The sequence below is a fragment of the Phocoena sinus genome, chromosome 7 (genome assembly GCF_008692025.1).
Source record: "Phocoena sinus isolate mPhoSin1 chromosome 7, mPhoSin1.pri, whole genome shotgun sequence".
NCBI lineage: Eukaryota > Metazoa > Chordata > Mammalia > Artiodactyla > Phocoenidae > Phocoena > Phocoena sinus.
The window spans coordinates 92,140,313-92,166,789 of record NC_045769.1 but is presented as its reverse complement, the minus strand read 5'-3'; the positions used below and the strand labels follow the sequence as shown (position 1 = coordinate 92,166,789).

Below are 26,477 nucleotides of genomic sequence, written 5' to 3'. Positions count from 1 at the left end.
AACCCTCAGTATATTGAGCTATGCCTGTATGTGCTATTTAAAGTGAGGTCCTTTAAGGCATACTCTGTTTAATGTTTTACTTTAAACATATTTTGAATACTTTACCTGTCATTAAGAAAATTAAGTACATTCTTAATGGTTGCATAGTTCTGTGTATATAAATATATCACAAAAACATACTATGCTTATACTTAGTTATATTTTCCCACAGTTGTGATATTTGTCCCAAGATGAATTTCTAGGATGAATCTGAGAAAAAAATTTCTTTTGATACTAATTGTAAGATTGTCCTACAGAAAAGATTTGCCAGTAAAGTAATATCTGCTTCTCTGCAGTTTTCCTGGCTATAGGAATTGACAGTTTAAAATAATCTTTGAAAATAAATACTATAGGTGAAAAATGGTATGGATTGTTTTTTTTTTTTTTTTTTTTTTCTTCAGTACGCGCGCCTCTCCCGTTGCAGAGCACAGGCTCCAGACGCGCAGGCTCAGCGGCCATGGCTCACGGGCCCAGCCGCTCCGTGGCATGTGGGATCTTCCCGGACCGGGGCACGAACCCATGTCCCCTGCATCGGCAGACGGACTCTCAACCACTGCGCTACCACGGAAGCCCCATGGATTCTTTAATAACTGATTATAAAGGAGGTTAAACTCCACTCTCCCCCTTTTTAGCTATTCTGCAAATTGCTTCTTCATCTCACTAACTTTTTCTGAATCTTTTTGAAATCATTCTTAGTTGACAGAAACCATATAATTAGTGTTATTTGATGTCCATGAGAAGCATCAGCATTTTTATACTTGTAAAATAGTAGTTTATTTATTAGCATCATTTCCTTTCCCTTTTGCCAGAAATTTCACCATAAAAAAAATGAGGAAGGGACTTCCCTGGTGGCGCAGTGGTTGAGAGTCTGCCTGCCGATGCAGGGGACGCGGGTTTGTGCCCCGGTCCGGGAAGATCCCACATGCCGCGGAGCGGCTGGGCCCGTGAGCCATGGCCGCTGAGCCTGTGCGTCCGGAGCCTGTGCTCCGCAACGGGAGAGGCCACAACAGTGAGACGCCCACGTACCGCAAAAAAAAAAAATGAGGGAGGTTATTAAAACAACTTTACAATTTATATACATTCCCATAAGAAATGTATGAGAGTGCCTATCCTTAAACTCTCACCACTTTTTTTGGATTATCACTAGTGTCCTGGGTTAAAAAACAGCTCCTTAACTTAGTTTCAATTTATACTACTCTAATTATGAGTAAAATTCTTTTTCTATGAATTATTTGTATCCTTTACTTTTTCTTTCTGATTTTTAGGAATTCTTTATATATTAGGGAAATTACCCTTTTGTGTGCTATATGCATTGCAAATACTTCTCTTGGTTTGTTGTTTTCAAGGTTGGTTATTGTGGCTTATTTTATTAGCTTGCTTCAGAATCAGTGGCAAAAGTATTGACTAGGACAGGCTCTTTCACATATTTCTAATGGGTAAGTTGATAATCGTTGCCCTTTCGGTACATTTATTAATTGTGAATTTGCTTAAGAGAAATATCCAACTCGTGTTTCTGCTCCTATTTCCACCTTCAACCCAGTAGAAAACAGTGGTAGTTTTACTAGCCTGGGGCTAGCCAGGAAGACCATCAGCTTTGCTGCCAGATCAGGTGGACTTGATTCTGGGCTTGATTTGGGGCCAAGGAGGCAGTGGGAGGAACTTGGCTTTGTCAACTAAAAGTAGCAAACTTGGTTTGAAAGAAAGGGGAGAGCCTGCAGCTTTTCTAACCAGGCAAAAAAAGTTAAGAATAAAAAGCCAAACAGATATCAGCAGCTATACAATATGGTGGAGATGGATACTGCAGTTAAGTCCTAGCAAGTTACTAAAAAGAAAACAACCACCCATAGAAAAACAGAGTTGCTACAGTGTATTGACTAACATGTCCAGCTTTCAGCCAAATATTATGAGATATGCAAAGAAACAGGAAACTGTAATACATATTCAGGAGAAAGAGCAGAAGCCACACATAAAACTACGTGTTGTACAATTCTGTTTACATGGAATTTCTAGATAAGGTGTAACTATGGAAAGCAGATGATTGGTTCCCTAAATTTGGGAGTGGGAAGGACCTTTTGGGATGCTGGAAGTACTCTAAAACTGTACTGATGAGTGGACAACTGTATAAATTCACTAAAAATCATTGATCTGTACATTTAAAATGAGTGAATTTCATGATACGTAAATTATACCTCAGTAAAGCTGTTAAATATGGAGGGGGAACCAACATCTTTGATGGTGCTCTGGGTCTCCCTGTTGTGACTACCTGTTTGCTGTTCTGTTTTCAGACGTAAATAACCATTTGTGGTTTATAAAAGTAACTGAAGATAACAGCTGGAGGTACTTACAAGCAGTACCTCATTTTTATGTAGAAGTGAATAATTCTTGTTAAAGTGACAGTGTACAATGCTCTTAAATTGTGTATTCACTTTTCTTTGAGGCACTCTTCCTTCCTTCAACCATTTATCTCCTCTAGCTTACTTAAGTAAGGGACATCCACTTTTCTTCACCTCTCCTTTAATGCTGATTGTGACTTTTAAGTGCTCCTCATAGAGTGTTCCCAATGTTATCATCCTGACTTTCTTGTCTGGCTACTTTGCTGATTGCCTAGTTGTGTCATGCTGCAAGTACATGATATGACAGGAACTCTTGTACGTGAGGAACCTACATAAATACATTTGGGTGAGTATATTAGTATAGATGCCATTATTGAAAGGGGGAGTTACTCAAACAATCCAATCATAAAGGAGTAGAAACATGATATAGTGCAGAATCTTTGTGCTACAGCCCTTCTCCCCTTAGACCTCTGTAGTAATTAATCCTGTTTCCTATATGTATTTAACAATGAGGAGAAAAATGGGGCCATCCTGAGTTTTGTTCCTTTAATCAAACATGATACTTATGATTTTTTTTTTAATCTTGGTGGTTTCTTATTTTTATTGTTTATTTCTAGTACAGATTTTGAATGTGAGTCTTCATTTGTAGTTTGGCATTTTTTTATACCTTTTATATCTTTTTTGGTTTTTTTTTGCGGTACGTGGGCCTCTCACTGTTGTGGTCTCTCCCGCTGCAGAGCACAGGCTCCAGACGCGCAGGCTCAGCGGCCATGGCCCACGGGCCCAGTTGCTCCGCGGCATGTGGGATCTTCCTGGACTGGGGCACGAACCCATGTCCCCTGCATCAGCAGGCAGACTCTCAACCACTGCACCACCAGGGAAGCCCTCTTTTTGTTTTTACGTATCTTTCAGGAAGCTTTCTTCAGTCTTTGTTTTCTTATTTCATACTATTGTTTCATTGCTTGTAGACACAGAGCAGATATTTTCTTCTGCATTTTGAATGAAGTCCTTCCTTTTTTTTCCCTTAGTAGTTTCTTTTTATAGGACTCATGTGCTTTTCTTCACTCATTAATTATTCTTAAATGAAAACAGTGTTCTCCAGACTTGATTCCTTGTACTGGAATGTAATCTCAACACTGCCACCCATACCCCTGCAAAGTGCAATACTTACGTAGCTCTTCTGGATTTTGCCTCTTTTATAGACTTTTCCAAGTTGCAAAGCACCATCTAGTCACTAAATGTCCTGGCCAGGTTATGATGATTAATTATGTGTCCAAGTAGATGTAGTTCAAGAACAGCCAATTGGGAGGAAATTTTGTGAGATGGTACATATTATCTGGTAGGGAACACTCTGATAGGGACAAAGTCTCATCTGAGAACCTGTGTGTCTGAGATAGAGGTAGATTTCTGTGGAATATAATTCTTCAGCATTGCCTGTTATGTCTCATTCTGTGTTTTTAGTTGGTCAGAACTTGGGGGTCTGAGAGACGAGTAATATTTGTAGTTTCCAGGGCTGTTCTAACTTCGTAGCCCTTTTGATTTTCATAAATATGTCAACGGAAAGGTGAAGGAAGGTGAATCAAATATTAATTGTTACAAGTTTCCACGTTATTTTGTGATTTTATGTTTTTGATCTTACTATTAAGCTATATGTTATTTTTTGATTTGTGACAATTATGGAAAGCATGCCTTTGTATAATAAAATCTGTAAATATTAACTTCATTCAGATTTCAAGTGTTATATGGCATAAAGTTTTATGGTTTTATTTCTTAAAAATTAATTTTCATTAATTTAAATGAAATCCTCATGTTTCCTCATAATGTAATTTGAGAAAGTAATTGTTTTATGACTGTTTAAATACTTCTTCCCTCTTGATTCAGTTAGTTAAACTTTTTGATTAGTAAATTAAACTTCTTTTCTTTGTAGTAAAGCACTCAACTGTGTGGGATATTGCTTAAATCTTAGAAGACTACAATAAAGTGGCAATGTCTCGGGAACCCACCCCACCTCTCTCTGGAGATATGTCTACTGGTCCTATAGCAGAAAGCTGGTGTTACACACAGGTACATCCTATTAAAAATGCCTTCCTTTATGTCACTTACAGGTTGTATAGTATTTTGAGAATATTGTGAAGCACTTTGGCATTGTTTCTAGAAGTGTTAGAAGAGTGGGTCAAAGAATGTTTAACATGTGACAGGTCAAGAGTGTGAAAGTCATCATTGTAAAAGTGCTTTTCTGAATGTTTTAGGTTAAAGTTGTAAAGTTTTCCTACATGTGGACCATTAATAACTTCAGTTTTTGTCGAGAGGAAATGGGTGAAGTGTTAAAAAGTTCAACATTCTCATCTAGCCCCAGTGACAAAATGAAATGGTAAGATGTCTGTTTGTTTTGGGTATTTGTTTTTGATATGATCATCAGCTACTTTAAAATTTTGTTGTTACTGTTTCTGAATGGATATTTGTCTAATTTTATATTAGATTTATAAGTTCCTAATAGTATAGAGAATTGTAAAGAACTGTGAGGATATTGACAAGAGTGCTGTTCTATTATTAAGATTTAACATAAAAAAAAAGAAATAAGATAAACTTACTTTGTAAAAAAAAATATATATATATATATAAGTGGATAATTGAAGACACTTCTAAATTAAAATCAGTTCTCTTAAAAAAAAAAGATTTAACAAATGATTTCAGTATCTTCTCTCTTGAATGTTTAAAGTATTATTTTCCTCCTTGTGAGCCTATTGTTTTATTTTAGGTGCCTGAGGGTAAATCCAAAGGGATTAGATGATGAAAGTAAAGACTACTTGTCCTTATATTTGCTTTTAGTCAGCTGTCCAAAAAGTGAAGTTCGAGCAAAATTCAAATTTTCCCTTCTGAACGCTAAAAGGGAAGAAACAAAAGCAATGGGTAAGTGATTTCCAAACTGACTTAAAGAAGTCTCTGTGTAACTATGTACTGTGACTTCCGCACTTTTACTTAGAAAAACTTAAGATTTTTTTCCCTAAAACTAAAATCTGCTTAACCCAAAACATTTCATTTTGGCTGTTAATTTTAAATGCCAGTGTACAGTTACAGTTGTTTTACTAAGTCTTAGACTTCCTAAGACATGTAAAATTAGTTTAAAATCATATTAAATTTTTTATGCCCTAAAATGACATTCACTTTTCACTTGTAAAAACAGCTACTGTTAGGGCAAGATGCCTGGTTCAATGCCTGGCATATATAATAGGTGTTCAGGAAACATTTCTTTTTCTTCCTTGCCATTTTTGCCAGATAATAAAATCTGAAGAACAATGTGAAAGGAGTTTGAATGTCCTGATATTTTGTCACTAGAAGTTTTTTGAGCAGTGGGCTGAACACTGACTGAAAGGAAATCAGTTTTTCTTAGTCTCAGGACCTGTTAAATTCAGTTCAAGCTTCTGAATTATAGCCAGGTGAAACCATGTAGCCTGGCACTTCATAACAGAAGATCATTGTAGGAAATGTACAGTGTGCATAGTAGGAAAATATATCATGAACTGCTGCATTAAATTTGAAGTGATTTCTGGAAGTAACAAAAATCAAGTACTAACCTCACTACGAAAAACCCTCCAAATACACACATTAATAATATATTTGGTTGCTAAGGTAATACATAGTTTCACATGTGTTTTCACATTGTCTGACATTTAAGATAGGCGAGTGTCTTAGTTCAGGCTGCTATAACAAAGTAACATAGACTGGGTGGCCTACAAACAACAGACATTTATTTCTCACAAATCTGGAGACTGGGAATCCAAGATCAGGGTGCCAGCATAGTCAGATTCTAGTCCAACTGTTCTACTTATAGACTGCCAGTGTTTCACTGTGTCTTCACATGATGGAAAGGGCTAGGAAGCACTAATCCTTACATTCATGAGGGTATCTACCCTCATGACCTCATCTAATCCCACTCACTGGCCTCTTAATACCATCACTTTGGGGATAGGGTTTCAACATGAAACTTTTGAGGGGATACAAACGTTCAGTCCTTAACATGGAGTATCTCAGTTAAATTTATTACTGGTTTTCTACCTTCAGCTTGTATAACAGGTAATACTTTCTGTAAAGGACCTTGTTTATTTCATAGTATACAGTTGTTAATCAGTATGTTAGGCATTTGAAACATTTACTTCAGACATTTACTAAATCTTTTACTAATCATACTAAGACCATCTTCTGGACTTTTATGAAAATTGTTTTTAGAGGTGATGGGACTATGTCTGAAGACCTAGAAATGATAGGGGACTTTATTTAGCTTTTTTACCAGTTAATGGATTTTACTCTAGTTAATGCAACTTAAATCAGTGGGATGTTTATCCCAGGAAAACTTATAGGATGCCCTGGTGATATAGAGCATCCATTTTTAAAGGGAGAAACAAGAAATGAGAGGTATGTTTCTAAGTTGGTTCTGATATTAGATGATGAATAGTATGCCTATGCCAATGTATTTTAATCCTACTTCATTGTTAAAGGGCTTAGATTGTTTGAAAGATCTCTTCCTTCTCCTTGACATTTGATCTGGCTTTTCTTCTACTTAGATATCTAGGAATCTGAAAGTGAGCTCACTGATAATGGCCAGAATTTTTGGTAGGCTGTGAAATGATCTGGTTCTACCTAATGTAACTCTTTTGACATTTTACCTATGAACACACATATCTGTAATTTTTATGATGGATGTATTGGCCCAGTCCTATTTTTCACATTCATTTAACTGTGTTATCATTAACAGAATGTTTCTTGGATACTTGTTTATTTAAACTTTTATTCTGTTTTCCACCAGAAAGCCAAAGAGCATATCGATTTGTACAAGGGAAAGACTGGGGTTTTAAAAAATTCATTCGAAGGGATTTTTTGCTTGATGAAGCTAATGGTCTTTTACCAGATGACAAGCTTACATTATTTTGTGAGGTGGGTACATTTTTTATTCAAGGAACTCACTGTTTGGCTATATTTAGTGATGAAGCAAAAATATACACTAAGTAACTGGTATAATTGGTAATATTTTATATGTAAATATTTAACCATGTAAAAGCTGACTGGATTTTCTTAGAAATCAATGTAGTAGCCCAGTCTGAAAAAATTCTGTCATGTCTTTAAGCTATAAATTGTATATACAGTAATACTACCACATACTAAATACTTCTTCCTCATAGGAAGACTATGGATGTGTATAGCTTCATATCAAGATTTCTGAATATCTTCTTCATTCTGAATAATTCTAAATAGATGGTCAGTATTTTCTGTCATATTCAGATTGATGATATTAAACATTATTACTAGTTTATCAGTTTGAATCCATACTTGAACGGAAGTGAAAGTGCCTGAAAAAAGTCTGGGAAGCTTTTTGTTCATTCAAGCAGTTAGATTCATTTATTCAAATAGATGTTAGCATTATAAGCAAAAGCATCTCAAAATTTTTAAGATATACCTATGTCTGTTGACAGACTTATAAGATATAATCATATGCATGAAATGTCATCTTTTGAAACTTACCAGCATTGCCCCTTCTAATAATTTACACTTATGATTTGTCTTAATTTGAGGCTTGAACTTGGTTCTGTCATTGTTATTACGTAGCTTTATCTATATGAATCGTTGAGATGATCAGGTAAACTCAGCATTAAATATATTTCAGTAGGTTATTGTAGACAGATGAGTGTCTTGGAAGCACAATAACTTCCTTAACTGCTACTAAGGTAGCTTTACTCCTTTTATAGAAAATGTGTAAAATTTCTTGGCAAGATTTACAAACTAATTATATATTATACTGTGTCAGAAGAATAATTGAAATATGGCCCCAGAGACTACATAGTGCAAATATAGTGCGTCTTATTTTCACTTAGACAAGTTAAATGAACTGTATGATGAATTTGTTATGAATACAATTATTTGGTTGATAAAGCACATACCGCAAGTGTCTTGAGCAGAGCTTGTCATTAAATAATTTGATAAAAATATATACTAAAGCATTTGTTGCCAATAGATAAGGTGCTCTAAGTAGTATTTTAAATAATTGTAGGTTATGTTATTTAAGCATTCTTTTATTTATTTATTTAAGCATTCTTAACGTAGAATCTTTTCATAATTTTAGCAGTTATCTTAAATTTCAGCATGTTAATTTTTTTAATCACGTAATCTTAGAATTTAAAGGATCTTAAAGGTTGTGTAATCCAGTTAAGAAAAAAAACTACTGCAGCTAAAAGTCTTCTTGTGAATAAACATTTTAAGAAAATATTTCTTTTTTTAGAATTGAAATATTGTTTACTAAGTATATTTCCCTAAGTATATTTTATTGGAACCTAGACAACCAAAAAGTTCAGAATGAAGGCTGAAATTAAGATCTTTTTCTGATACAGGTTTTTGAAGTATACTTTTTATTCACATGCTAAACTATACAAGCTAGTGACCTCCTAAAAATCGAACCCACCATGACATATATTTTAAGTTGACATTGATCAAATTCAGTTTTGGATACTGTAATACATACCTTTACTGATGTAGACCTTTATACCCTGGGCACTGTATTTAACGTAGGTGGGCAAAAAGTGCTTTGAACAGACATTCCTTGTGCCCTTTCCCTCTTTCTTCTGTACCTCTCACTGATGCCCTTCCTTCTACAGCATCTCCAGCACTGCTTGCAGAAGAGGAGGAAGCATTGCACTGGCCTACCTAAAGAACTGCCTCCTCCCCTCCCCTGCAAGTGGTGCTGTAGACAGGTAAGGCAGTCTGGTGCTACCCTTTGGTGCAAGACATAAATAATCTTGCAAGTTCCGTACTATGAGTCAAATAGCCAGAGGTAGAAATTTCTGGCAGTGTAAACAGTTCTGCCCCTTCTCTCCCAAAGTGATGCAGAAAACAGGAATTGAGGAATAAGTAGGAAAAATAGAAAATTGGTTAAATTGCTTTATCTTTTGGAATCCAGCAGATTTTAAATAATCTTATGGTCCAAAGACCCATGCTATTCTATGGTATACAGAAGACTATATATACAGGTAGAATATATGTAATAAATTGTTCATAAAATTAAATTAATTCATTTAGAAGGACTTTTTTTCCACTCCTATTTTTCTGTTGCTAAGTTAACCTTTCTATTTTAAAATACTTTTGATAGTGGATGGAAGTTGGGTTTTATTCTCTAAAAATGACAAAATGGAAAACTGACAACCCGATTTCTATCATCTGCATTCTACAAAAGGATACCTGTCTATGAAAGCCAGAAAGTCTAATACCCAGTATTCTAGAAGGTGATATGAAATTGGACTACTAAAAGTTTCTCACTTTGGAGCCAGTGTAAGGGATGGTTAGGTAGTTGATTAGAGTGGCAAAATTTGTAGTACTATGCACCTTTGGATATTCCTAGCTAGCCTTCAGAATTAGTTCAGAGAATTGAGAGTTTTAAAAATAGGAACCAGTGGTCCCAGATTTGCAGGGAAGTCACAGCTGATTAGAACCTGCACATGTTCATCTTTAGTCTAAATTATATTCTCAGAGTTGATCCAAAAGCAAATTTGAAAAAGAGCTGTCAAATGAGTTTGAGGTTTTACGTTGTCAGTTTTGAGTATTGTGCATTTGCTGTTTAATTTTGAAAGAACAACAGTTTAACCTCAGGAAAGAATCTCAGCCTTTCTTCTGAATTTTTTACTCTAGCTTCCATTCAGTAAGAATGTTCATTACTTATATTTGAATATGTACTAGAAAAAATGAAAATTTTACCAATTTCTTAATTATAGGTATCAAAGAAAATAATCATCAGAATTCATTGCATATCAGTTTTAATTAGATCATTAATTTCTGCTCTATAAATAGTCCCTTGAATACTCTTCAGAATATGAAATGTTAATTATGTCTTACTTAAAATTTGTGGTTGCTGTGATAATAGTATGTAGATGTGTATGCCAATAATATAAATTCTTCTGAATTGTGATTATATATACAAAGTACAAATATATCATCATCAGTATCTATGCCTGATAATAATGGCTTTATTTTTTGATCCTTTTTTCCTTCTATCACCTGATTTTTGTAAAATTTTTACATTAAATATATTGTTTTGAATTAAGATAGACAATAAGTAGAATTTAAGAAATCCTTTCCTAAATTTAAATAATATGGTCACACTTTCATGACTCCACTGCATACTTTATGCAAGTAATTGAACTGTTCAGTTTAATCCAGTTTCTGCTCTCTAGAAATTTCAAGAGCAGTGCTGATATGAACAAGTAAACACTGTCTTTGTGATCCTAACTAAACCCTGAATATTAATACCAACATTTTTGATTTATGTATCGTTAAGTTATAATGTATGGTGTAACAGAGCAATAGGGTAAGGATTAGTGAAGCTTTTTTTTTCTGTTTTGTAGTTTGTAAAATTTTAGAAACAATTTGAATAATTAAAACCTTAGTAGAAGAATCTTTATTCATGAACTTATTTATGTGCACAATGTCTTGGCTCCTATATTTAGAAGAACATCTCAGAAGATTGTTGTGATAAATCCTTTCAGAACCATAATTGCATTAACGTACTACTGATTCCTTTAAAAATCCAAAGAAATACTGTCTAGTACAAAGAATGCTATAAAAAGGGATGTAGGTCTAGTCTTCCTCTGATACTGACTAGCAGTGGATTTAGGACACATTAGTTACCTTCTCTGGATCTCACTTTTTCAAATTTTTTTTTAAAAATGAGGTGATTGGATTAGATGATTTCTATGATGTGTGATTCCAAAAGGTTAATAAAAGCGGACAAACAAAACGGTTAATAAAAATATCCTCAGAAAATAAAATTTTCTTTAGAAGGCGTCTATTCATTCATATGAGATAGATGTTATTACATCTGGGTGAGTGAGGACTAATGAGATTTAATATTCTTCTAACATTTTATATTGGACCATTATACTTTCTTAGCATGTTAGTAGTTTGGTCCAATTTATCCATTTACAATTTACAATTTCTACATAGTTTACTGTATTTGTCCTTACATATGCTTACTTTTAATTAACAAAAGCCTTATGAAATATGTTTTTAAATGAACACAGTCATCTATTGCTGCATAACAAACAACCATAAAACTTAGTAACTTGAAATAGTAGATAACTAATATAGCACTTTTTGTGAAAGATGGTTCATTTACTCTTGACACATTTGATTTACTAGTTGAGGTAGTATTTTCTTCAGTTTATTAAATGTAATATGAAATTCCTAGTAATAGTATATTCCTTTTCCTAAAAAATTAGTGTGCCAAACTTTGTAGTGTTTTAAGACTTTATTCAGTATGTAGTCATCTGAGAAATAATTAATCCATATATATTGGACTCCATATAAAAGCAATGTTGCAGTCATACCAAGTTTTATTTATTGATTATTTCACAGGTAAATAAAAGGTCTGCAAATTGAATTAAATTATATTTATATTGTTCTTACTGTTGATTTTTTTAAATAAAAGATTTCCATGAACATTAATAACTACATTGGTTTTGTGAGAATTCTTATACTTTAAAATTTAAATCAATATTACTAGATATTTAAATCAATTTGTTTAGAGTTGAAACATATAGGGACAACACTTAAAATACTTCCCAAATTGCATATTGTAGTCTGTAGTTTTAAAAAACATTTTAAAATATTCTAAAAAGTCATAAGTGTGATGCTGTGTTTATTGAATGTATAATAAACTTTAAATGTTGATAGGTCTGTAGTGTGAGGAAGTAAAAATTAAAGAAATTTCTTTCTCCTCACAAAAATACCTTCTCCTTGTTTGAATTTGGAATCATATTATGACCTTTTTCTTGTTGAGAAATACTTTTTGTGATTAATAGCCAAGCATTCAAAGGAATCATTAAGCCATTTATTTACATAAAATGTCACTTTAAAATGATCTAGTTCGTTTCAATTTTTTTCTATATTATTTCTCTCCTTTAAGTTGTGTCCTTAAATTCATTTCCCAAGTATTACCATTTTTGATCAGGAGTACATTGAATTTTCTACATGATTTTAATGATAAGTTTAAGTTTAGACTTAGTAGCTTATTATTGATATTAGTTTATAAAAGTGTTTTTTCTTGCTGTCCCTTTTTTATTAGGTGAGTGTGGTCCAAGATTCAGTAAATATATCAGGACATACTAATACAAATACTTTAAAGGTGCCTGAATGTCGACTAGCAGATGATTTAGGTAATCTCTGGGAAAACACAAGATTTACAGATTGCAGTTTTTTCGTGAGAGGACAAGAATTTAAAGCTCATAAATCTGTACTTGCAGGTACTTTCTACTTTTGGGTAATATAGTACCTTTCTTTCATAAATTTGTACATTAAATAATGATGCTTAATCTTGTTACAGCTCGATCCCCAGTTTTTAATGCAATGTTTGAACATGAAATGGAAGAAAGCAAAAAGGTAAACATGGTTTAAAGGGCTAATATTTGTACAAATGTAGAATAGTGGAATGTATATTTTAAAAGTAAAGGTGCATTTTCTTATTATGATTTTAGAAAGAAATAGAAAGATGGGGGGAAATATGTTCTATCATAGAAAAATAAATATAGCTTACTGTGGGTGAATATTCCACATAACAGCTATTTCAGCACCCTTCTGGTAGCAAAATAAGTGGGTAGTTGTTATCCAAAAGGCTAGCTGTCCAAAAGGACTGTACTGGTCCATAACTATTTGAGAGTTCTCCAGTTAAGATGTATATTCCTTCTTTCTAGACTCTGAGTTGATTTTGGAACTTGTTTTCTAGAACAAAGACAATTCCTACATTCTTTTTACCACTATAATAAGAGGATATTTATTGGATTTAATAACGGACATAAATAATGTCATTATTAGTATGCATGAATTGTAATCAAGATATTACCTGTTTGGTTTTCTCAGATATTTCTCTTTCACCTGTCATCTTGAAATGTAGTCAGATTAAAGACCAGAGGTTGATTTTTGCGGGTTGCATTACATTACATGTGAGCCTTATTGCTCCAACTAGGCAACTCCTGAGTTTATTTATATGTCTCAGCTTTATTCTCCCTGCAGAACTAGAAGCTGCAACGAAGTAGCTTCTTTCTTTCCTTTGATTATTGGTCTGGGCAGGTAGTATGATCAGTCTTCTGATCAATGATGTCAAATGTTATTGTCATCAAAGGGTCAGAAAAGTTTGGTATTGTTTAGTGTTAACTATTTAGCTTCATTGATCTCAGGAGAGAAACCAAATACAAAGATACAGGAGTAGAAAAGCAACTGGTCCTCTTTGGACTTGAGTATGTCTCAAGTAAAGAGGTGAGGTGCCCGTAGATAATATTACATACCGTTTTTGTAGGAGAGTTCTGAGGTAGTGGGCTCTGGTATGTTCTCAAATACCTGACCTTACCTTTGCTTAAAGCTGGGACTAGAGCCAGTGGTTATTGGGTCTTAGGCATTGTATTACCACCTAATTCTTTTCAACAACAAAAAAAGTTAATAACCATCTTCTTCTAAGATAGAGGTCAGAAACTGAATTCAGGTGTATTTAGTTTGGCCTTACAGGTTTTTTTGTTTCTGTTTGAACTCTTTTTAACTGAGAAGTTGGGGTTTATGTTCCTCCATGGTAGTGCTTGACTTGGTGTACTTCTCTTAGACCTGCCTGCTTCACTTTGCCTGCTTACTTAGCCTACTGAAGATTTACTCACCTCAATTTTAAAATACACTTTGGGGCTTTTAAGTTGCTGTCAGTTTTGCTTTGGTTCATTTGTGTATGTGTGTTTTCTTGTTTTCTTGAAATATAACTTTTTTGTTGTTGTTTTCAATACCAGAATCGAGTGGAAATAAATGATGTAGACCCTGAGGTTTTTAAAGAAATGATGAGATTCATTTACACAGGGAAAGCGCCAAATCTTGACAAAATGGCTGACAACTTGTTGGCAGCTGCAGACAAAGTAAGTAATTCGGTCTTAAAGAGCTGAAAAATATCCTCAAGCTTGATGTATCTAGAAAGCTATCATCAAATGAGAACCCCCAATAACTTGAAATATTGAACTAATTTATACTGTTTGTGGATGGCTCTTGAGAGTATTATGAAATAACACACAGTGGGATAATATAGAAATGAAATTTTTTTAAATCAATAAGACATAAAAATATCTTGAGCCAATTTACAGAAATGGCAAATTAACTGTAGACTCAACAGTTTTGAGTGTATCATTACCCTGTTTTATGAGAACACACTCACAATAGCATATATAATCTATTGCAATTTTGAGATATTCTTAGTGTTAAGATACAGTGCATGACCTTTGTCTAAAAAAAGGAAAAAAATATTGGGTATTTTTTTCTAACTTAATGTTGTATTCATAGATTTCTTTTTTAATATAAGAGTATAGAGAAAAAGCAATGTTAATTTTATAATGTTCTTTTATAATGGTGATTTCCTGAAGGTAGGGAAACTACAAAAATTTCAGGAAATCTCAAAGCCAGTAGTTCTCAATCTTCAAAGCACTAAAGCACTTTGGGAGCTTTCTCCAAAAGTATTAATGTCCATGCCACTTCTGTCTGTGTGTGTATGTAAGTTGGTGTGTGTATGTATATATGTATATATAGTGATAATTATACTCATTTTGAAAAATGTTACCATTGGGAGAAACTGGGCCAAGTGTATATTACTATCTCAATAAAGGTTTAAATGTAAAAATGCCATTATAATAGAGTCAAAAATTTGAAATACGTAGACATAAATCTGACAAAATACGTTCAAGACCTGTATGCTGAAAATTATTATATACTGCTAATAGAAATTAAGGTAGACCTCAATAAATGGAGAGAAAAAACTTGTTCATGGACTAGAAATCTTAACATTGTTAAAATGTCAATTCTCCTTTGATTAGTAGAACCAACATGTCACTATCAAAATCCTAGCATGCTTTTGCAGGGGAAAAATTGACATGCTGATTTAAAAATTTTATATGCAAGTGCAAGGACCTAGAATAGTCAGATAACTTTGAAAAAGAAGATCAAAGTGGAGGAGTCATAAAGGTTCAGTATTTAGGACAGCATTGTATTGGTGACAAGATAGACAAATAACTCATTGAAGCAGAATATAGAGTACAGAAATAGACTCACATGTATGACTACTTAATTTTTGATAAAAGTGCAAAGATAGTTCAGTGGAGAAAGGATAGTCTTTTCAATAAATGGTGCTATAGGAGTTGGATAGCCTATGTCCAAACAGATGAACTGTGGTTGAACTCATTTGAAAAAACTTTGTATGCGAACTTCACATCATATACAAAAAGTAATGCAAAATAGATTATAAACCTAAATAGATTATAAACCTAAAATTATAAACTCCAAAAACATAATACATAAAAGGAAAAGTGATAAATTGGACTTCAATGAAATTTAAAACTTCTTTTCTTCAAAAGACATAGGAAAATAAAGACTAGCCGCAGACTGGGAGAACATACTTGCAAAGCATATATCTGATGAACAACTTTGGGGTTTGTTTCTGTTTTTTGTTTTGTTTTTTAGCAAATTTTATTTTTATTTATTTATTTATTTATTTTTGGTTGTGTTGGGTCTTCGTTTCTATGCAAGGGCTTTCTCTAGTTGCGGTGAGTGGGGGCCACTTTTCATCGCGGTACGCGGGCCTCTCACTGTCGCGGCCTCTCTTGTTGCGGAGCACAAGCTCCAGACACGCAGGCTCAGTAGTGTGGCTCACGGGCCTAGTTGCTCCACGGCATGTGGGACCTTCCCAGACCAGGGCTCGAACCCGTGTCCCCTGCATTGGCAGGCAGATTCTCAACCACTGCGCCACCAGGGAAGCCCGTTTTTTGTTTTGATGATGAACAACTTTTGTCCAGAATATAAATGATTAAGGACTTTTGTATTCAGACCGTATAAAGACCTCTCAAAACTCAATTATATGTAAACAAAGTTATTTCTAAAAATAAAAATATTTGAACAGACACTTCCTAAAATAGTGTCAGTCAAGTATATCAAAAGATGCTCAAACACATTAGGGTAGTGTAAATTAAAACCACTGTGAGATACTTCTGTAACTGTATTATAATAACTAAAATTACAAAGACCATACCAAGTATGGTCAAGGATATGGAAAAATTAGGACTCTCATATACTGCTAATGGGAATGTAAAATGATACAACCACTTTGAAAGACCATGTGGCAATTTTTTTAAAGTTTTACACTTACCATATTATTCAGCGAGTTTACTTACAGGTTTCTGCTCAAGAGAAAAGAAAGCATATGCCCATACAGTGACTTGTATATGAATGTTTATAGCAGCTCTATTTGTAATGGCTAAAAACTGGAAACACCCAAATGTTTGTCAATAGATCAGTGGAATACTACTGAGCAATAAAAAGCATAGAACTATTGATACATAAATAGCATGCATGAATCTCAAAATAATTATAATGCGTGGAAGCCAGACAAAAACAAATGCAAATTGTATGATAACATTTATAGAAGACTTCAGAAAATGCAGACTGTAGCAGTAGAAAACACATCAGAGGTATTGCCTGGGGTGGGGTGAGGAAGAAGGGTTACAGAGAGATAGAAGGAAACTTTGGGGAGTAATGAATATGTCCACTCTCTTGATTTAATGATGGTTATATGGCTGTATAAACTTATCAAAGTGTATACTTTAAATATGTGCTATTTATTGTATGTCAATTTTACCTCAATAAATTGCCAAGGATGTTCTGATAACATATACTAAGTTTTTAATGGTTATGAATATGATTTGTTTAGCTTTATAATTTATTTTTCAGAATTAAGTAGTGACAACATGCAGTGTACTGACTGGTGTTTAAAATAGTAGAAAAGAGAAATATACTCATTAAGAGTATTGAGTAATAAGGGGTTTTTAAAGAATAAAACCCTACTTTAAAAATATCCTGTATCTTGCACTTATGCAAATAGAAATTTCTTAAGAAAAATTAGTCTTTCTCTTGAATGCATTAATTCATACTTTCTTTATATTTAAAGTAATTTAAAGACTTTTAAAGTACCCTCAGTTCAATGTGTAATGAACTTAATGTAATGGCTTAAACTTCATTTTCTAAGTTACAAATATCGTGTATTTAAAAACTTGCTAGTTTGAGTAAATGTTTAATGTTATGTTTTCCTTTTGGATAGTATGCACTGGAACGGCTGAAGGTCATGTGTGAAGAAGCTTTGTGTAGTAACCTCTCAGTAGAAAATGTTGCTGATACCCTTGTCCTTGCAGATTTGCACAGTGCGGAACAGTTGAAAGCACAAGCCATAGACTTTATTAATAGGTAAGCTATGCTTGTATTTCAGTGGACATGACACCTTCAACAATTCTTCACCGGCCTTTTTCTTAAGTGTTTTTAAATCTTCAATGCAGGTGCAGTGTACTTCGACAGCTTGGGTGTAAAGATGGGAAAAACTGGAACAGCAAGTAAGATGACATCAGTTTCTGACTTAAAGTTGATCTGCATATGTGAAATTAAGTGTTTGCGTAGCCTTTTGTTCATCTACAATAAGTATGAATCCAGATATTAGTTATATGAAGCAAACTGCCAGTTTAAAAAATAGTAATTTGACTACTTAGTGGATTCTTGAGGCTATGCTCTGTTGTGGATCAGCTTCTAATGCGAATTGGGATGGACACTCTAATGTCTTAAGCACGTATGTTCATGTAGTATATAGCTGAGTCCAGGTATTTCAGTGGCTGGAGATCCTGCCCTTGCCACTTCAGAAAGCATTTCTAAAAATGTGGGAAATATTTATTTTATCCTATGAGGAAGTGTACCCTCCATATTTGCCTAGAAACTCTTGACATTTGAATGCTAACCCACTGCTTCTTAAGGTAGCCAGATAACTTGCATCACATGCTATATTAGGCTAACTGCCTACCATTCCAGAAATAGTAGCAATTTGATCTTTCCTTTCCCTGGTTAGATTATAATGAGCAGGGTAGTTGTGACATCTTTCTAAGCCTGGATCTTCAGAATATGATATAACTAGTAGAATTTATTATTCCCTTCTTTTTTCTTCTTCACTCATTTTATTTATTTATTTATGGCTGAGTTGGGTCTTTGTTGGTATTGCTGTGCGCGGGCTTTCTCAAGTTGCAGCGAGCGGGGGCTACTCTTCATTGCAGTGCGCGGGCTTCTCATTGCGGTGGCCTCTCTTGTTGAGGAGCACGGGCTCTAGGTGCGCGGGCTTCAGTAGTTGTGGCTCGTGGTCTCTAGAGCGCAGGCTCAGTAGTTGTGGCGCACGGGCTTAGTTGCTCCGCAGCATGTGGGATCTTCCCGGACAAGGGCTCGAACCCGTGTCTACTGCATTGGCAGGCGGATTCTTAACCACTGTGCCACCAGGGAAGCCCTTCACTCATTTTTAGAGTGACATTTTTACTCTTTGCAATTATTCAGTATCAGGAGTCAGGAGGTTGAAGAATTTGCGTATGCTTTTGATTATTTGCCTGTAAACCCTTAAACTCCATTTTTGCAATTTATCAAAAGTTGATACAAGAAAGTAAAAAAAGACAGCGTTAGAGACAAGAAAATGAATGTTTGATTTATGGCCCCTTGCTTTCATCTGTTTTGATAGATTTGAAGTTGGTTAACTGAATTCTTAACAGTTTGTGAATTCTGTTTTATGAAAGTAAAAATTAGTGGCTACTTTTAAGATATTGATTATTCTATATATTGGTCAGTGTGTGATAATACATTATCATGGTATGTATCCTAGAAAAAATCAAATGGCTGTTTTGTGATTCTTTGTACTTTGCCACTTTCAAGCTCTAGTTTTATTCTGTTAAGAAAATATTTTGCCTTGTATAGCTTTTTCAGTGTCAAAAAATATAAGCTTATTTTATATCCCGTGTAGAAGCTGTATTGTACGTAGAGACCTTCAATAGCTATTTGTTGAATTAAATAAATGAAAATGTCAGGTAAATTAAGAAGTATCTGTGTGATTCTAAACGAGTTGAAATTATAAACATGATGACACACTGGTAATTGGATGTTAGGCAAATTTTTTTTTTAATTGTTATTAGCTGCTATTTAGTGAAGCAAACATTTGTGTAGCATCTATCGTGTCTCAAGCACCATGCTGGGGTCCTGCATATAAAAACAATTATGGGGAAAAATCCTGTCCTTGAGAAATTGATCTAATGACAGGAACACACCCATGAATATATCATTTTATTATAATATGGTAAGTAATGTGTTAAAGAAGGTTATGTGCAGGGCACTTGACTAAGGCTGGAGGTTTAGGGATGAAGATGACTGAGGCTTGTCTTAAAACAGGAATAGGAATTAGCAAACTAGGAAGGAAATAGCAAGCATTGCAGACAGCATAGCTTGAATCAAAGTATAGACGCATGAAGCAATAGTTGATCAATCGTTTGATAGATATTTATGTTTATTATCCAGTAAATTCCTAAGGCACTGTGCTTACTTAGTACAAAGAATATAATGGCGAACATGACAGATGTTTTCCCTGCCTTCATGGAGTTCGTGTTTTAGCAGGAGATGTATAAGAATTAAACAAGTAGTTGAAGTTAAGTGTAATAATAGGTAATGTAGAGCATACCCATCTGAGCATATAGCAAAGGGACCGAACCTAATCTAGGGGTCAGAGAAAGCCCTTTTGAAGAATTGTTGTATAAATAAAGACCTGATGAAGAAGAGTGAAGAGGTGGGAAAGTATATCCCGAAAAAGACATTCAGGTGTGCAAAGTTTTGGTGATAAGAAAGAACAGTATGGAGGGTGGGGCATGAGAAGCTGGAGGAAGAAAGCAAAGATCAGATCATGGAAGGCCTTTTAGACATTATTCGAACAGGAATGGGCATACAGTAAAAGGTTTTAACCTGAGTAGGATGTGATCAGGTGTGTGTTTTTAGCAATGTCTCCACATGCATGGTTGTGGGGAGGTTGAGTTGGTGGTGGTAGTTGAGCAAGGTTATATATAGGTAGGCCAGTTGGAAAGTTATTGGAGTGTTTCAGGCAAAAGATGAGGGCAAAATTAGACTTGACTGGCGACAGTGTGGCCAGAGGGACATAAAAGGATATAATATTTTGAATGGACAATCTATAATACTTGGATATTATTTGGATGGAGGGTAGTTACAAAGGAGAGAAGACAGGAGACAAGGAAGGATAACTAGATTTTTTGCTTGGGTAATTGTATTTACTCAGAGCATGTTGTACATCAGGTACAGTAAACAGTTCAGTATTATTATACAAAGTGCCAGAGCATGGAAGTGGGAGGTAGAAAGCTAGGGGGAAGAACTAGGGAACTTTCTCTTTCTAAAGAACTTGGGTACTGGCAATGGAGAAGAGTAGAAGAGGATGTGTTCATGTTAGTGTTTATGTTACTAAGGCAGCATGGAAGCTGGTTTGAGAGGAGCAAGATAGGAGAGTAGAAGACAAATTAGGAGAATCCCATAATAATTCAAATGTGAGATGATGTGGGCCTTAACTAGGGATTCAGGATACCTTTGGGAATTAAAATAGGGCTTTGATGACTGATTGGAAAGGATGGCATCTAGGGTGACTTCCAAGTTTCTTACTTGAATCACTGGGTGATGGTGGAAGCATTAGCTGATGGGAAATGAGAGGGGAAGAATTTGGGCCTTGGGAGAAACGTGTTGAGTTCCCTTCCGACAGTCCCAAATTTATGGGTCTCCAGGCACATCCAAGGAAAGAGAACAAGTGGTTGGGAACAACCTTTGTGGGGAGGCCTAGGACTTAGCAAATCATTATTTATCATCACTGAATATGATAGTTAAAATTGTGAATAGTGGATGAGATAAGATAAGTAAAGAATGTTAAGGGAGAAGAGTCGAGGGCAAAACTTAGAACTCTAAAGAAAACCTGCACGTAAGATCCAGGGAAAAGAGCTCTTGAAAGAGCGGGTCTAGAAATGGTAACAGTGGGAGTAGAACTATGCAGACAAGTGTCACACACTTCCAAGAGTAGAATTTCCAGAAAAATTGCATAGTTTCATTTACAAAAGAAAATACCAGTAAGGTAAAGATGATATTTTAATGAATTCAAATGGTTTGAATACATAGAGAGGCAAACAGAATGTTCCAGAACATTTTGAAATCTGTAAATTAAAAAAAAAAAAAAATTGACAGTGCAACAGTGCATTTTGAAAAGTACTTTTTAGTAAACATCTCTTAATTTTATTTTTCAGCCAAGCAACAGACATAATGGAAACATCTGGGTGGAAGTCCATGATTCAGTCTCACCCACACTTGGTAGCAGAAGCCTTCCGAGCACTAGCATCTGCACAGTGTCCGCAGTTTGGTATTCCACGAAAACGGCTGAAACAGTCTTGAAATCTCCCATGAACTGTAGAAAAATGGAACTGACTTTTACTCCTCCAGGTCCAGAAGGATTCTAATACACAAACCATAAGCAAGAGTTGTTTCTGTTGTCTTGTCCACAGAACAGAAGCTGAGAAAGCATATTGCTTGAATTTCAGGCGGATAATTTATGGTTTATTCTTCAGCTTTAAATTAGACTGATTATACTCTAATTCACTTCAAGGCCTTAAATTATCTTCAGTGACTTCTCTTGTTCATATATATACTTTAATTTTTTTATTGTGCCTTGTCATCGTGACCAAGGCTATGCAGGATTGCACTAGCTCCATAATGCAGTAATATTGATAACTGAAGATAATAAGTTTCAAAAGGATCTTCCATTAGTTTGAGAAAGGCAAATGAATATTATAGTGTTTGTCCTATGCTATCTCAAAGTTTAAAACTAGGCTTTCCTTAAAAAAGCACTTCTATTGGAGATTACTGGTAACGTCTCCAGTCTAAGTTCTATAAATACAGGAGAACCTGCTTACCTTCAAGGTAAGTTATGGCAATACACTGCTTCAATTCTAATTTATTTTTCTTTTCAGGGGGCAAATATGCAATGAGTTGGCCCAAATTTTTAGTGAAATTTGTAGTGTTTGTATGTTATCTGTCCAACAAACTAAGAGAAGCATAACAAACCTTTGCTTGTGTTTCTTTGTGAGTTTATCCAAGTTTACAGTGATTGAGAACTGATTGAGGTTAAGATTTCAATAAGAAGAAAGCATGTTTTGTGCTGAATTAATTTTTTTTTAATTTATAGTGACCTACATTTATATGAAGAATTCTGTACATGTTAAAAGTAAGGATGACCAAATGTAAATTTAATGAGTGGGCCAATTAAGAAGATATATATGCACTTTTAATGTGTAACTTTTTTATACTGAATGGTACTTTTTTTTTTTGCTTTTGAGAGAATTGATAGGGTATAATTAATTGTCTTAACTTTTGAAAGAAATTTTAAGACAGATGGAGGCAACTGGGATGTTTGTGATAATAGATAAGGAAGATATTCTCGATTATAGTTAAATAGGTTTGACTTCCAGATATTCATTATTGAATTCACGCCTGTTGATCACGCTTTGGAGAAGGCACCTGACAGTAAATGAATCCTGAACAGCCTACTCTCCTTCTAAAAGCAATGAACTGCTATTATTTGCAGACTAAAGGAGAGAACCCTTAGAAATATGTCAGGCTACACTCTGAAACCTTTTTTCCTCCCTAGCTTTCTCCTTTCTGTCTCAGTTACTGTACCAACATTGTGGATGATAGTGAAATTCTGCATAATGTGAACAGGATAAACTATTTATAAACTGCTTTTCACGGGCCAGTTCTTTATTATAAATGCATTTTAGCTTTAAACACATACACATCTTCAGTTTTTGATAGCTCTGTTTACAACAGAAGTCTGTTCTGGTGCATTGTCCTGGTAAAGCAGGAGCAATCAGTGTCAAGTCCCTGCATCTGATTTCCTGTGACAGTGGCAGTATGCTTCTTAGGCAAGATTTACATTTGACCACAAGGGAAAAATTTTTTTCACTGGAAAAGAAAATGCATATACCTATATATTTACATATATAACTTTATTCTCCAGATTAAAATTTGTATAATTCGTTTATTTAGTTTTTGAATTTAGGACAAAAAGAAAAAGATGAAGCATGAAGTTTTAAAATAGATTTTATTTTTGTTATCTGTCTGTTAGGTATTTACCGAAGCAATCCTAATATACCAAGAGTGATTCATATTTACATTGAACAAACACTGTCAAATAATCATTTGTTATCCACATCAAACTGGAGTTCAAAAAGATCATATTTTCAGATATCTTCATTTCTTCCTGTGTAGCTTGAGTCTTTGTTGTGTTAACCTAAATTTGAAATTGGAAGACTCCCTTCGGATAGAAGAAAGATTCTTACATATGAATGGATTCCATCCTATGTAAGAGTATTTATAGGGAGCAGAAATTCACTTCCTTAATTTCACCATAAGATTGAGCCCTTTAAATTTAAAATGTGCAACTTAAAAAAGAAACCACACACACATACATATACACTTTAGGAATCTGAGATTTTGCCAGGGTTAGAAGAAAACAAAAATTCATCCCTCAGGCCCTAGAATTTTGTTGTCATATATTAAAAAAATACTGGTGTATTCATTTATGTCAAATGCACACAGGCACATTCTGAATTAATTCACTGCTTGGATCTACATTTCTAACCATAGTGACTTCAGTGATAACACCTATTATAATGAACATTTCAGCTTACCCTTACTTACATACTTACTTTAGTGTTTGTTGCAAATCTGAAGGGTTTTATTATAAAGATTTTTTTTTTTTAGTTTGGTAGCACATTTTGTACCAAAAACGTCCAACACTGTGCTGTAAGAATATCCACATTTGTAGAAATGTCCACTTTTCAGATAATATAATTCCTACCATTATACTAACAGAATCATATGGTAGTTGATTTATTTTTTTTATTTATTATGTATATTTTTGGTATTGTGGGTTCTTGAGACAATGATACAAAACTGTTAATGTATTCTGACGTGAGTGCTCTAATAGCTTTTTTTTTTTCATTTTGAAACTACAGACATTGTTTTCGGTAGGCACAGATTTTGTCCTGAGCAGTGTTGCCTTTTGAACTAAAGCCTGCTCCTGTTGCCCTTTTGTCACCTAAACAGAGCTTTTTCTTAGAAAAGTAGTAACTGGTCTTAAATGTTCCATATTATAAAAGTGACTATTGGAGAACTGTTCTTTAGATTGAGATACAGAAACACTGTATTTGTGCCTTTTTCATTTTTTAATATTAATGTGTATCGGTATTTGGAGCACAAATATGAAGGTGCCATAACATTATGGCCTGCCATTGTTACCTCCTTGAATACTCATGTGTCATTGTCTTGAAATAGTAATTGGAGATTCTTGCATGTATTCCGTGGTCATTTGGGCATGTGTGTGTGCGTGTGTGCACGCGTGTGTGTGTACATGTACTTGTATTTGCTTGGACTTGTGTGTGGTATGTTCAAAAGAATTTCTGAAAATAGAACTCAGTTAAATGTTGAAAGTTTAGGTTAGTTGAAATGTATTCCATTTAAATGTGCTTTGAGGGGACAATTGAGAGGAAATTATAATTCTCAAAAATGTGACCAATTTACTGCATGATGAAATGTGAAAACAGTGCCTTTTAAGGACATCAATTTTAAAATTAAGTTTTAAAATATTAACAAAGATCTCTTAAAAAGTTGTCATGAACATTATTGGTTTATTTTTAAACGAGACCTAAGTTAGAGCTTAAATTGCCAAAAGTATAGTTATTAATTTATTTACCCATTTGTTTTGTGCATAAATTTAAAACCTAAGCAGAATTGTTTATAAAATTGTGGATCATAGATGCTACCCAGTGTTACTAAAATAGAACACTAGGGACTTTAGTAAGTTGTTTTGTTAAAATCCAACTCAAGCTTTTCTCAAAGCCAAGTCTACTTGAAGAGGTGAATTGTTCTGAGTTGGATGTTCATGCTCTTTGATGGATAAAATGAAAATATTCAATGTCTTCTTGCAAAACAACGTGGGTGGTTGGGTTTTAGTGTTTTTCAGATTATAAAGACAGCACTTTCAACACACATAAGAGTATTTTGCAAACCTCTTTTATACAGATTATGAGCTCTAGTTTATTTAAGTGTTAAATGGAATGATGTAAATTTTAGGTCCAGTTGAACGAATATTGAGTGCCTACCATGCGAGACTTCTTCACTAGGAATGAAATCACCACACTGTGTCTTCTGTTTGCAGTATGTGGACTTCACGTTTGAAAAAGAGTTCTTATATTTAAATCTTTTTCTGTTGTTAAGGGTTTATCCTTGTATACTGTAACCCAGTTAATTTTTGCATTCAGTTTTTTAGGATGAAGATATAACTTAAGTGAGTCCCATTTTTGGAAATAAAATTCTGCTGAAATTATTTAAAAATCAGTTCTGGGGCAAATTGATGTTCAAGATTCAAATGTATAAAGACATTTTGAACTTTTCAGCCTCATTTTTAATCAGCTGATGTCAATGATGAGATACATACTTTTTGTATCTTGTTGCTGAAAATATTTTTTGCATTTCAGCACATTGAGTTAAAATAAAGTTGTTACTACTTATTCAGAATTAATTGGTTTATTTTGTGTTTATTTGAAAACCATGAATAATTCTTTTTCAGATTACTGTGATGCTTTACAAAAAGAGCCATGTATTTGATATGGTAACTTTTAGAATTATGCTTAGTAATTGTCTTTTCTACATAAGAAAGCTAGTGTTTTTTTGGAACCTACTGAAGACTTATTCCTTGACTCTGAGATGCTACATATATATGTACTTTAACATATGCATACCATCAATATTGCGTGACTTATGCTAATGTTATGTAATTTAGATCACCTTTCCCTGGTCCTCCTATCCCTTCTTAATTTCAGCTAATTATTTGCTGCTCTCAAAAAGAGCAAATTTGGGGCGGTGTATTCCTACACCAGCTTAGTAACAGCAACATAATTAGTGCTTAAAAATTACGGCCAAAGTCACAGAAATGCACAGTGAAAAACCTTCCATATTCTCAACACACACATACACATGTCCACACACACTGAATTACCCTTAAAAGAATAAAAGAAGGGTTGAAACACTTAAAAAATATTACCTATACAACTATAGTAAGATAGGACAAGTGGTCATATTCTAAACTTTAAATGAACTGTATATAACCTTTTCCCT

General features: G+C 34.1%; 1 protein-coding gene across 6 annotated transcripts in view; it reads left to right on the top strand.

Moving 5' to 3' along the window:
* SPOPL (speckle type BTB/POZ protein like) overlaps positions 1 to 25,877 on the top strand; it is a 62,729-nt gene extending 36,852 nt beyond the window's left edge. Inside the window, exons 2-12 of one of the 6 annotated variants that reach the window (XR_004350766.1) lie at positions 4,300 to 4,436; positions 4,622 to 4,743; positions 5,131 to 5,282; positions 7,177 to 7,304; positions 9,017 to 9,112; positions 12,475 to 12,652; positions 12,733 to 12,788; positions 14,174 to 14,296; positions 17,515 to 17,657; positions 17,747 to 17,885; positions 21,551 to 21,684. Coding sequence is in view for 5 of the 6 variants with exons in the window: in XM_032637894.1 (XP_032493785.1) it covers positions 4,359 to 4,436; positions 4,622 to 4,743; positions 5,131 to 5,282; positions 7,177 to 7,304; positions 9,017 to 9,112; positions 12,475 to 12,652; positions 12,733 to 12,788; positions 14,174 to 14,296; positions 17,515 to 17,657; positions 17,747 to 17,800; positions 21,551 to 21,695 (1,275 nt within the window). In the remaining variant the exon portion in view is untranslated. Of the gene's footprint in view, positions 1 to 4,299; positions 4,437 to 4,621; positions 4,744 to 5,130; positions 5,283 to 7,176; positions 7,305 to 9,016; positions 9,113 to 12,474; positions 12,653 to 12,732; positions 12,789 to 14,173; positions 14,297 to 17,514; positions 17,658 to 17,746; positions 17,886 to 21,550 lie in introns of those variants that run through there. The other 5 variants (XM_032637894.1, XM_032637895.1, XM_032637898.1 and 2 more) reach the window with 5 other exon arrangements.
* Positions 25,878 to 26,477: the final 600 nt, after the last annotated feature.